This window comes from Cupressus sempervirens, chromosome 2, assembly GCF_028749045.1.
Source record: "Cupressus sempervirens isolate cs-2001-9-10 chromosome 2, ASM2874904v1, whole genome shotgun sequence".
Classification (NCBI taxonomy): Eukaryota; Viridiplantae; Streptophyta; class Pinopsida; order Cupressales; family Cupressaceae; genus Cupressus; species Cupressus sempervirens.
The window spans coordinates 632,612,610-632,626,222 of NC_143119.1; the positions used below are offsets into that span (position 1 = coordinate 632,612,610).

Sequence of the window (13,613 nt, forward strand, 5' to 3'; positions counted from 1 at the left end):
CCTCTTTCTTCAGTCCTACAATTCCTCCCCAAGGATTGAAGCGGCCTCTCTATATTATCTCAGTTCATACCAGATCTGTGAGACCCCATAGAGATCACACTCGACAACGTGCCTCTAGTAGACCTTAGAGGCGACCTTCTAGAGTACCTGATTACCCTAATGTCCATCTTTCCATTTTGGATTACTTCTTGCCTGTGAGGAGTTCTTAGCTGTTGTTATTCCTTTTCTTGGTTCTTTTGTTTGTTTTGCTTTCACGTTCTTTTTGTGGACACCGTTTGGTTCTTCCTTTGCTGGCATTTGCCCTTTGTACTGTTTCCAGTTCCTTAGACCCTTGTTGGTCTCTTGTTGGATATTAATAAATTTATCTTATCTTATCTTAATCAATTTGATAACATTCAATGAGTTAAACATATAATAAAATTATAGTCGTATATATTAATAGTATATTTAACGTAATTATAAATTTGTAATATTGTATTTATCAAAAATAATAATAATTTATTGGCATCTTATTTCATATTTTTTTTCATTAATAAAATAAAATGTGATTTTTTTTAATGTAATTTTGATCAACATAGTTGCCAAAGTCAATCATGTTATTTTCTTGTATTTATGAACTTAGTTACAACTAATAATCATCACGATGAAGCAATAGTTAGAGATAAAGAAAAGATCAACATTATGATGGATCATATAGTATGATCCAAAATATTGATACAATTGGTTGAATGCTAAAAAATTATTAGCTTTTGATTCTTATTATAGATTTATTTTTAGCATCAATATTTTTTTAGCACATTAGAATGAGATGATGTTGGATATGAAAATGATCAACTTGATTGATTGAAACAATATTGGTTGAATGATACAAAAAGATCTTAGCTTTTGATTTTTATTGTAGATTTTATTTTTAGCACATTAGAATGAAATAATGTTGGATATGAAAATAATAAAGTTGATTGATTAAAATTATTATAAAGAGAAGAATTATTTTTATTCTTAAAAGTTTAATATTATGAATGCTTTTACTAATTAAATAAAATATAAAGGTATTTAAATTATTGCCAATCATTTTTCCTATATGTTGTTTAGACATCAATATTGTTATATCATATTTTTTAAATTCATGTTCTTATTTTTACTTTTTCACATATCTTATGTATTTGACACTTTTAGAACATTATATTTTATTTAATAAAATATAAAATTGGCAGTTATTTATCACCTAAAATTGTAACAAAAAATAATAAGAATTTCTAATGTTGTTTTCTATTTTTTTTTTATTAGAAATAAGGAGATCAAAAAAAAAAAAATACAGGGGATCGTAGAGTATCAGAGTTCAGAGGCAAAGCCTCACACCTTCAAAAATGAAGTATATACAACGAAACAACTGAACAAAATCATAGACCATGACACCAAGTAAAGCACATCAACCTAGGTGTCCACCCAAGCCACCCAACCCAAGGGGCCATCCATCCACACCACGCTTTTCGGATCTTGAATTTGATTCCGTATGTAAACCATCTCACTAGAAGCATTGTGAGGTCTTCTTTTAATCTCTTTGGTAAGCCTATTGAAGATTTGAATGAAAGCATGTATATTATCCAGGTGCAGCCTCCAGAAATATCCATTATTAACCTCATTCGCAAAAAAGGTAGCATGACCGTCCTTGAGCAACCTTTTGAGTTTAGCCTTGTTGATTTTCATGGTCATCTGAATCTGCGAAATTTTTTTAAAGTATGTGAGACTTCGGAAAACCTCAGTAAGCATTCTGGGGATATTTTGAAACCTTTCTTCATTTCTGCACTTCCAAATTTGCCATAAAATGTTAGATGAGGTAATATCCCAAAACATATTAACATCTTTTCTAGCATTAGAGATAAAGCTAATAATAACTTCAAAAATACTGAAATTAGAAGGGATAGAAATACCAAACATTAATCAAACCTCTTTGGCAAAAGTGCACTCAAAGAAAATATGCTTTCCCGTTTTTTGGGGTTCTGCAAATGCTGCAATAGTTAATATCAGAGAAAAAGTTCCTAATAGGTAGCTTATTGAGAATAAGTAACCATTTAAAACATTTAATTTTAGGATCAATAGGACTTTTCCAAAGATAATCAAAAAACTTCATCCAAGAAGAAATATCCAAATCGGTATTCCAAATATTGTTAATATGATTGATGATGTCAACATTATAATTTAAAACAGAATAAATATTCTTCGCTTTAAGTTTGGAGATGATGATACCATCAGGCCATTTTATCTTCAAATAACTATTAGAGTCCACATGACAAAGGGTAGGGATATCTTTACTAGCTTTAACAATCATACTATAAGTCTTCTTATGAGAGTCAGGAAGTTTAAATTTATTCTTTAAAACATCCCAAGGGATAAGTCTGTCCATTTCAAAAATATCAATGAATTGCTTGATTCCAAGGTTAGTCCAATACTTAGCCGAGCACCCTTGGGTAAGAGCAAGGGGTTTATTACCAAGCTTAAGGTTCCACCAAATGGATCTTTCACCATGGAGGGTTTTATTATCATAGAAGTCTTTGTTAGTGATGAATTGCCTAACATGGTTCCAAGCTTTCCAGATGGATTTAAAAACCACTGAGCCTTGAACTATAATGGGAAATTCACCACAAATGAGATCAGTGAAAGGAAAATTTTTCCAGAATTTAGCATTTTTAGGATATCCCCTCTCAATATTATTATGAATCAAAACTTTCCAAGGATCATCTCCCTCTAAAGCATGAAAGATCCATTTGGAGGCATGTTGTTTTCTATTTCACAAATAATTTGTAAAAATATTAAAAATTATTAAAAAAATTATTAAATACAAAATTAAAAATCAATTTAGTATAATTATATTAATATTAGCATTTATCATGCATTTATAATTAAGAATTATAAATAGTTCTAAATAATTAATAACTACGCTCTTACCAATAAAAATTATATATAATATAAATAATACTTAAATTATAATTAATTTAAGTTAAAAATATAATACCTCTACACAATATAAATTAAATTATTTTGATATAGTATATAATTATAAATAAACTTCCAATTTCATATTTTATTTTATTATTGAAAAAATAATATGTAATAAGATGCTAATAAATTATTATTATTATTACAAAATATAATTTTTTATTTTAATTTTAATTGGTAAACGGTCGAAGCTTTTGATTATATTAATTTAATAAAAATAAAAATACAATAGAGTATCTCCATTCAAACGGGCACTGGTATGAAAGAATGGAGAAGAAAACCTTCAGTCTTGCCCGTGATCGTAGTCCTTTATTAGTACATTATTAAAAGGGGCATACCCCAGTTACTAATTCCCAATATTTGTTGTTGAGTACAATATAAATCACTGATTCCTTCTATGAATTATACAAGCTCCAATGAACTTTATAACGATCATTTGAACTTTTCAGTGTTTGAGATAAGAGTGACCACTTCGAGCAGATTTATATATACTTTATAGTTGACTCTTCTTTTGCAATCCTAGATGGAGTGATGACACCTAGCTAACCTGCTAATCAGTAATGCAACTCAAAATGAATGTTGGTACTATTAATTAAAAACATCAATTTCGATATCCTTGAATTCCTGGTTGGAGGTACCTATGTTTCTTTCCTTTAACATTATGCCAAAGATTACTGATCAGTAGTACATTTTAAGAATGCTCTTACTTAAATCCTAACATAATATCCACCTAAATTACAAACTTGATCCTAATAGTGTTGATCGGTTTAAGATTTTGTCAGTGAATTTGAATCCCTATTAAAATCATTTTTTATTTAAAAGCCTTATACTTAGATCTAAGGCTGTGGCTTCAATCTGATGATCAATGGTTTCCTAATGGTGAATAGAATCCTGCCCTTACATGTCAATTTAATGCCAGATCAATTAGCATATTACGAATTTGTATACTTTAGAATTGAGTTTGTGGTATCCTATACTAATAGAAACAAACTCAGCATGGACAGGACAATATATGCTGTAAATACCTTATCGATATAAGTAGAAAGCTAAAACTCATATGAAGGATCCATAAGCAACTATATTGTTTGCCATCATTGACTGATGTCAGTTAGATGACACCGAATAAATCTATAATAAGATTTAGCCTGGTGTCACATAATGACGATAAGAGCATGGGAGACATAAAGCCCTGAACGTATTAATAACCCTGTGCCTCTGAGCAATAAATTAGGAATACATATTAATAGATATTATTTACTAATTCTTAATTCATACATAGACTTCTTTTTCTAGATGTTCGAGTTATTATCTAACTGTTTTAATTTTATAAAAACCTTTCTTTTTTAATTAATTATTTTCAGATTGCCTTTGATTCTTTCAAATTCTTGATTAGCAGTCAAATGCGAGTCAAATGTTCCAACGACTATAAGTCGCATTCAACTAAATATATAGATTTTATGTACGTATATTCTTGGGCCAACCTTTGTACCCTTGTAGAAATAGATATCAAAATACAATATTACAAATTTATAATAATGTTAAATATACTCTTAATCTATATGACTATAATTTTATTATATGTTTAACTTATTGTATTCTATCAAATTGACTATATATATATATAATATTTTAAAATATTAATATTAAATATATTATAATGATATAAATTTAATTGCATTAAATATAATATAATATATTAAAATAGAATTATGATTTAATTGTATATCTATTTTATAATATAAAAATATATTCTAATTAAATCTATTAAATAAAAACAAATTTTAACAAAGGGATGTTAAGATAGAGTTAATTATTTACTATAAACAAATTTCAGTCAAACTTCAAATTATAAAATTCGTACTGATGGCCTCAGCATAGAACACGACATACAGTTTTCTTGAGAGTGTACTCTACCACGGGGTCAGTGCATGGGACATAAATATTGGAGGCATGACATTGCATAGACATGGGCATTGGGGCATGACTTTCTACGGTCGTAGCCAGTGCTTGAGGTTGACTAGTTAGGATTAAATTTTTTAAGCGAATTAATGGTAGACGAAACTGAGGTTGAGCATTTTTGCAACTTGTGTACCTCTTAAAGTTTTGTTAAACATTGCAAAAAAAGAAAAGTGAAATAATGGGTACAATAGGTATTGTAGAATGTAGGGTTTTGTTGAAAGGAAGCGATGTTGAATATGGAGTTGCTTAATTCTTTTTGTTCCGAAAATCCGTTTGTAGTTGAAGAAACAGAATGAGTGGCTCAACTCAACACATGTTCCGTAGCTCTCAGTAGTCCCATGATTGTAGTGCGTCCTACACTAGAAATTCTCGCCATTTTTTCTAGGTTTTGGTTTTCCTTTTCCCTTTTCTTCTTAGTGAGGCACTTATATGTCTCTCTGTCACACTTCTAACCACTTTCTCTCCCGATTTCCAAAGATTTGAAATCTTGTGTATAGAATACCAGATAGCACTTGTATTCAGTTAAATGTACTCCCCACCTTTGTATATTATTGTTTCTAAACCCTCTATTCTGGGCACTTATTACTTTGATTCCGAAATCAGTCAAGAAATATCATTCCTTTTATCCTTCAATTTAAATTCTGCATTATAATGGAAAAAATAGGGTTTAGAAGTTAACAAAGTTAAGCACAGAGCAGATCCTGAGATAGGTCTTATGATCGAAACTTTGAGCAACAATGATGGGGCTAATTAAGAAAAGAGATATTTGTTGGATTGTGATAGATGGGTTCATGTGAATTACTATTTATAAAACATGAGTCTACATGTTTGACTCAAAAACTACACATTAAATCTTGATAGCAGTATCACTATTTTTCTTGGTGTAGAAAACGAGAACGTTTTTTTCCTTGAAGGATTTGTGTGCATATATATATATATATATATATATATATATATATATATATATATATATATATATATATATATATATATATATATGCACTAAAAAATAGGAGAATATATACACTAAAAAATAAGAGAAATATACATAATTCCAAAAACTAAATCATATCATAGCATGAATCTATGAATTTAGTATATTTAATAATTGATCTTTGCTCATAAAAGAGTCAAGAGTCAAGACTAAAGTTTTTGATTTCAATCATGAAATAGGTTTTCAAGAAAATCCGTATCAGAGGGGTACAAATGAGTTGCAAGTGCCATATCTACATCACCAGAGGAACTCAAACCAGCTCCACTAGTACTAGAGGGGATTATGAACTCATAATCCTCCTCATCATCCACATTAGCCAAAGTGGATCTAGCAAGATCCCGGATGGTCATATTTAAATTAGGAGTTTCACATCCCAAAGTTTTTTGGGCTCCTCCTTGTATCCACCATTTTATGTTATTGTGTCTTGTGTTTCTGCAAATCTATGCTCAACCAGCGGCTTCGGATCCTAATGGATCCATAGGTAGAATCAAGGATCCTGCAAACTGTATATGGATCGGATCCGAATCTAGATTCATCCTAGATTCGGATCTGGCCTGTCTAGGACGAATTTGACAACTAAGGCTTAAAAGGCTTTTTAATGAATGATTCAGAAGGCACAACACTTGGTCTTTAGGTTTTGCAAATGAGATTACAAGCAGAGTAACTATTGGGATGGGTGACCTCCCAGTGCTTCACCTCAATAAACATCACCTAGATCTGATGAGTGCCAAGTTTTTGAACCAGTTTGACTCAAAAACTACACAACTAAATCCCTAATAACAATATCACTCAGGCTTTTGTGTCTACTGCTCTGGCTTCTGCGACGGCTCAGGCTTCCGCTTAGACTATTGCTCATGCCCTAGCTGCTCTCGCCATCGCTACTCATGCTTCCACCCTCAGTACCGCTGATTCCCTTCGCCCTCCGGTTGTAGTTGCTTCGGCTTGGGTTGTTGGTCTTGCACCCGTTGCTCCAGCTATTCATGCTATGAATGCTTCTCTTGTTCGATCTGCTCTCTCATATGCGGATGTGGTTGCTTATGAGGCAGATATTATTACTCCTGTGACGAAGGGGCTTCGCTTGGCTGTGCCTTCTATTAGTCGATTGGATAAGCCTGCTCCTGTAAGTAATCCGCTTGTGCTTCATCTTGAACAAGATATTGTTGATGAGATCAATACATATGTGGAGGATTACTGTTCTACGACTGCTATTTTTCATTTTATGGGTTTTCGACCCTCCCTTTCGGATTTGCATGCTTGGATTTCCAAATATTAGGAACTACTCATTTCAGATGTACTGAAGATTTACCTTGTGGCAAGGGGTTTTTTATTGTGAAATTTACTTAATGTTGATGACAGAAATGCCATCCTGTGTCGTGGTTTCACTTGGGAGAGGTTGTCCCTCATGGCCAAACCTTGGTACTCAACATTTAATCCGACTACTGAAACCTTTAATAAGATGCCTCTTTGGATGCGGTTGCTGGATCTTCTCCTTCGCTTTTGGCAGGGTTCAGTCTTGGATGCTATGGGGATGCCATTGAGGATTTCATTTTGGTTGATTCAGTTTCTTCCAATGTTGATAGAACAACATATGCTCGCATCCTTGTGGAGATGGATGTTTCCAAGGGGCTCCCAGCATTGTTGAAGTTGGCTTCTCCAAATGGTTCTCGATTCAGCTTCTTGATTATGAAGGTATTTCTTTCAGATGTAGGAAATGTCATAAGACCGGCTATCTCGCTGGGCGATGCTCCTCTGACAAGTTAGATCGAAGAAATCACCTTCTTGGTGGTTGGGGGTTTCACATGATCCCTATACGGTTCAGAAAGTATGCACGGATGTGGATGGTTCAGATTCTCATACTGATCTTACTTTGGCTGAGGATTTTGTTGTTGTATCCGATGATTCAAATGCTGTCCCTACAATGGATTTAAATCAGAATGTTGTTTCTGACCCATCACCTACTGCTGTTTCTGTTGATTCGATTGTTGTCCCTTTGGCGGCTTTGAGTCAGAATGTTGATGCTATCCCTTTTTCTGCTACTGACTCTGTCCAGAACACTATTGCTGCTACTTCTCCTACTGTGGGGGTTGGCGGAAGGTTGCTGGGAAGGTGGAGGATGGTTGGACATCAGTTAAAGGAAAAAAAGACAAATCCTCCAAACCTTCATTTGATGTCTTTATGTTCACAAAAAGATTGGACGAAAATGTAAATTTTGATGGTCTGTGGCTTCTTGGGCTGTTTGCCCTCTTGTTGGAAACTCTGGTGTGTCCCTGTAGTTTGTCGGATGATTTATAAGATCCTTATTATTATATCTTTCTTGTCCTTTGTAAAAGGTTTTGGGTCCTTTCAAAACCTGATTTTACTTGATCAAAACAATATCACGAAATGAATTATTACTTTAACTGTTGGACTAGGGTTAAATGTTGGACTGGGGTGGCTCTAAATCACAAAATTTGCAGCAATTCTATGATATAACAGAGATTAGGGTAAAATCCAAATCCACATACCTAAAGTGTCGCCAACAAGAAAGTTAGATGTATGATTTGAAACCCTGTACAAGTTCTGGTTACGACAAATTTCCCACTGACCGTGTGATGAGTACCATAAACAGAATCCGTGCAAAAAAACCCTACAAATATAGATGTGTTGATGATAGATATCCATTGGAGAGGCTGTTACAGCTGATGCTCTCGCCTGAACTCCTGAAACGGTAACGTTTCAGCTGAAACGGTAACGTTTCAGAAGTAAAGTAGATTGGATTTGTTTTTATGCCCATCATGACGAGCAATAAAAAAGCGAACTAGAGCTTCCAGGGCCACATGGATGCGGCTTATATCTGATTCTGCTCAGTTTCATATACAGAATCAAGATGTCTGGTATAATTTCTTAGAGTTGCACATATTACAGAAAAACGTAGTCAACGAAATAATCATATTGGTACTGTCCCATGGGTTTGATGCGCTGGAACTTTTTTTTTTCCTACTTGCGTCTAAGTAAAGTATATTTTCATAAATATTTTTTGTGGAATCCCCTTCCTTGCATTCCACTCAATTATGACTCATTTGCATTTTGTGCATAATTTAGCTATTCTGTTGCCCACCAGCTTTGAGAATCGCATGTTTGATGTGTTTACTATTCTGTTGTCCGCTAACAGTTGCAACTCGGTCTGCAATTCTAGAGAAAACAAGGTTTGTAAAGAGATGTCCTTCGAATAAACGCTGGAGTCCTTAATAGGCCTGGGCTTGTATTGTGTCTGTTTTATGCTCCGCTTAGTATTTTTTCTTGGTTTAGGTTCTCTCCTCTGTGAGATTCAATTCGTGATTATGATGATTTCTCTTTTTGAAAGATAATAATATTTTTTAATTGACAATGTGAGGTTTGAACTAATAATCTTTTCAAAGAAAGTCATGCCAACTCACCGCTGTACTACGGGTGGCTCTGAAGATAACAGTTTTTGATTTTATGATTTTGTATACTTGTATTCTTTTTTCTATTAATATTTTGAATCACATCCTATGATTCTATTATGGGGATGGAAGAACTAATGAGAACTCCTTCCTTTTTTAAATCAAAATTTTTCGATCTTAAGATCTGTGATATTCCAAACCATTTTATTGAGGATATATATTCATTTCAAATGTTTGGCTGAAATTGAATGAATTTAAATTATAGAAGAGAATAATGGTTTATACATCATTTATAAGCCAAATTTAAAATGCTCTCATCATTCATGGCAAATGGAGATGTATACAAATTGGTTCAAAATTGGATTATGCAACAATTATCTAATCAAACTTTTGTGATATTGTTATAAGGATTTAACTATGTGATTTTTGAGTCAAACTCATTGACCCATGTTTCATGAGTAGTGATTCAACATGAATCTATCTCTAATGAGAATAAATGAAACACTTAGGATTCATTGGATCTAGGTGATGCTCACAGGGGTGAAGCACCAAGACTTCTTGGGAGGTCACCCATCCTAGTACTACTCCAACCTGAGCGCACTTAACTACAGAGTTTCCTCCCCAGTTAAACCCAAAGCTTGCAACCCCATTTGTAAAACCTTGACTAAGTGTTGTGCCTTACGAAATATTCATTAGAAAGCCCTTTAAGCTCATCAATTGATAAGTAGGAGATCATTTCCACAACAAGTCAAATTGTGATATTGCTATCAGGATTTAACTATGTGATTTTTTAGTCAAACTCATTGAGCTATGTGTCATGAGTAGTGATTCAACATGCCCCTTAACCTCATCAATTGATAACTAGGAGATAATTTTCACAACAAGTCAAATTGTGATATTGCTATCAGGATTTAATTGTGATTTTTTAGTCAAACTCATTGACCCATGTTTCATGAGTAGGGATTCAACATGAATCCATCTCTCATGAGAATAAATGGAACACTTGGCATTCATTGGATCTAGGTGATGTTCACAGGGGTGAAGCACCGAGACTTCCTGGGAGGTCATCCATTCTAGTACTAATCCAGCCTAAGTGCGTTTAACTATGGAGTTTTCTCCATGGTTAAACCCAAAGCTTGCAACACCATTTGCAAAACCTCCAACAAGTGTTGTGCCTTATGAACCATTCATTAGAAAGCCCCTTAAGCTCATCAATTGATAAGTAGGAGATAATTTCCACAACAAGTCAAATTGTGATATTGCTATCAGGATTTAACTGCGTGATTTTTTAGTCAAACTCATTGACTCATGTTTCGTGAGTAGTGATTCAACATGAATCCATCTCTCATGAGAATAAATGGAACACTTAACATTCATTGGATTTAGGTGAAGCTCATAGGGGTGAAGCACCGAGACTTCCCAGCAGGTCACCCATCCCAATACTAGTCCAGCCTGAGTGGGCTTAACTACGAAGTTTCCTCCATGGTTAAACCCAAAGCTTACAACCTCATTTGCAAAACCTTCACCAAATGTTGTGCCTTATGAATCATTCATTAGAAAGCCCCTTAAGCTCATCAATTGACAAGTAGGAGATAATTTCCATAGCAAGTCAAATTGTGGTATTGCTATCAAGATTTAACTATTTGATTTTTTAGTCAAACTCATTGACTCATGTTTCATGAGTAGTGATTCAACATGAATCCATCTCTCATGAGAATAAATGGAACACTTAGCATTCATTGGATCTAGGTAATGCTCACAAGGGTGAAGCACCGGGACTTTAGGTCACCCATCCTACTACTACTCCAGCCTGAGTGCACGCAACTATGAAGTTTCCTCCATGGTTAAACACAAATCTTGCAACCCCATTTGCAAAACCTTTACCAAGTGTTGTGTCTTATGAACTATTCATTAGAAAGCCCCTTAAGCTCATCAATTGACAAGTACGAGATAGTTTCCATAGCAAGTCAAATTGTGATATTGCTATCAGGATTTAACTGTGTGATTTTTGAGTCAAACTCATTGACCCATGTTTCATGAGTAGTGATTCAACATGAATCCATCTCTCATCACAATAAATGAAACACTCAACATTCATTGGATCTAGGTGATGCTCATAGGGGTGAAGCACCGGGACTTCATGGGAGGTCACCCATCCTAGTACTACTCTAGCCTAAGCGCGTTCAACTACGGAGTTTCCTCCATGGTTAAACTCAAAGCTTGCCAGCCCATTTGCAAAACCTTCACTAAGTGTTGTGCCTTATGAACCATTCATTAAAAAGCCCCTTAAGCTCATTGATTGATAAGTAGGAGATAATTTCCATAGCAAGTCAAATTGTGATATTTCTATTAGGATTTAACTCTGTGATTTTTGAGTCAAACTCATTGACTCATGTTTCATGAGTAGTGATTCAACATGAATCCATTTCTTATAAGAATAAATAATAAAAACATAATATTATTTAACTTAATGTAAAAATATTTATAATGTTTATTACTCAACATATACTTTTGAGGGTTAATTTTAGAATTATTACTTATCATTTGTCTAATATTATCCTTTGTCTCATTATAAAGATTTATTTGGCTTTCATAGCTGACATTCAAAATCTTTCAAATATTTTTCATATAATGTTTTGCTGCTCTTTCTACAATGATGTCAAATATCTAATAATTCTAGCATACCATTATCAGCTTTAATTCTTGATGATGTCTTAAATAATTACATTTAGGAGAGATGCTCATTGCAAATCCTTTGATATGACAAAATTTCAAAATTCAAAAGTTTCACACTTTAAGAATTTGAGGGTTCTTATTATCAAGATAGTGTTGAAATAGGTACTCATCATAAGGTTTATTGGTGGTTTTCTTTTTCTAATTTCTATTTCATCTAATAGAATGTATGCTATAATTATAGTTAATTGTAGACATCATTTTGTCAATTTTTATTTTCAATCTTAAGTAATAGATACAATTCTACCTATAGTTCTGAGTTACTTTGTTAGATTTGATTTTCGAATTCATTTTCCTTGACTTCATCAATACAATTTCAATTGATTCATTTGGAGACCACATTATTTTAAATTTGTGCCGACATGAGCTTGTAACGAGTTTTCAAATATTGTTTGCATGCAAAGTTTTTTTTTCAATGTTGAATACATATACTCTTCAATCAGGATCATGGATAACTTATGCAAGAATTGCAAGCGGCCAGGACATTTTGCTCGAGAGTGCCCAAATGCCTCTGTGTGCCATAATTGTGGCCTTCCTGGGTAGGCAATTATTTTTTCGTTGTGGATTATTTGTCTTGTTGAAACTAATTTGAATGTGGTCTTATCTATTGTTTTTCTCCAGGCACATTGCACATGAGTGTAGTATAAAGTCCCTTTGTTGGAATTGTGGAGAGCCTGGGCATAACGCAGGTCATTGCACTAATGATCCAATATGCCACACTTGTGGCATGGTGGGTCACTTTGCCAGAGATTGCATATCTCCAGTCCTCCCACCTGGAGAAATGAAGCTTTGCAACAATTGTTACAAGAAGGGGCATATTGCAACAAATTGTACAAATGAGAAGGCATGCAAAAGATGTCGTCAAACTGGACATTTGGCACGTACTTGTACCAATGATCCCATTTGTAACCTTTGTAATGTTCTTGGTCATGTGGCTAGAGAGTGCCCAAAGGCTAACATGTTAGAAAAGAGATCCTTGGGATTCACTGATATTACTTGCACGTCATGCAACCAACTAGGCCATTTGAGTACAAATTGCACAAACATTAGCACTTGTCACAATTGTGGCAGGTGTGGACATTTGGCATACGAGTGCCCATCTGATAGTGTGAGGTCACATTACACACACAGGCATTGACGTTGTACTTTCTCTACCAACTAATGTGTTTCTATGGCCAACTACATCTTTTTTCCATCACATCTTGTGTATAATATTTTAATAGAATGTGAATATCAACTTTCTATTGAGATTATGATTTATTCCAAATGTTTTTATTCTATGTATAATTTTCATTGATATTTTTTTGCTTCAATGCAAATGTTTTAAAAATATTTTTTTTTTCAAGATTAGAATTTTGTTTGGCATTTGCTTTTGAGGTACATGACAATATTTTTTCTACATAATCTATTTGGGTTTTTTATTTTAAAGATGAAATATATTTTATAAATTTTATTGGCCTTTAAAAGATTTATGGCATATCAATTATAGAAACCTTCAAATCTATTTTTTTATCATAAAAAATGTG

At 33.5% G+C, this 13,613-nt stretch overlaps 1 protein-coding gene and 1 long non-coding RNA gene across 7 annotated transcripts in view; both read left to right on the forward strand.

Moving 5' to 3' along the window:
* LOC149574955 (uncharacterized) overlaps positions 1–13,354 on the forward strand; it is a 29,564-nt gene extending 16,210 nt beyond the window's left edge. For all 6 annotated transcript variants that reach the window (XM_089814804.1, XM_089814803.1, XM_089814799.1 and 3 more), the window contains exons 3-4: positions 12,531–12,626; positions 12,709–13,354. In XM_089814804.1, the coding sequence (XP_089670930.1) occupies positions 12,531–12,626; positions 12,709–13,225 (613 nt within the window). In that variant the 3' untranslated portion in view covers positions 13,226–13,354. The remainder of the gene's footprint in view (positions 1–12,530; positions 12,627–12,708) is intronic.
* Positions 5,969–8,349, forward strand: LOC149574957 (uncharacterized). Its single transcript, XR_016360112.1, has 2 exons — positions 5,969–7,070; positions 7,307–8,349. It is a non-coding gene; the product is annotated as an uncharacterized LOC149574957 (long non-coding RNA).
* Positions 13,355–13,613: the final 259 nt, after the last annotated feature.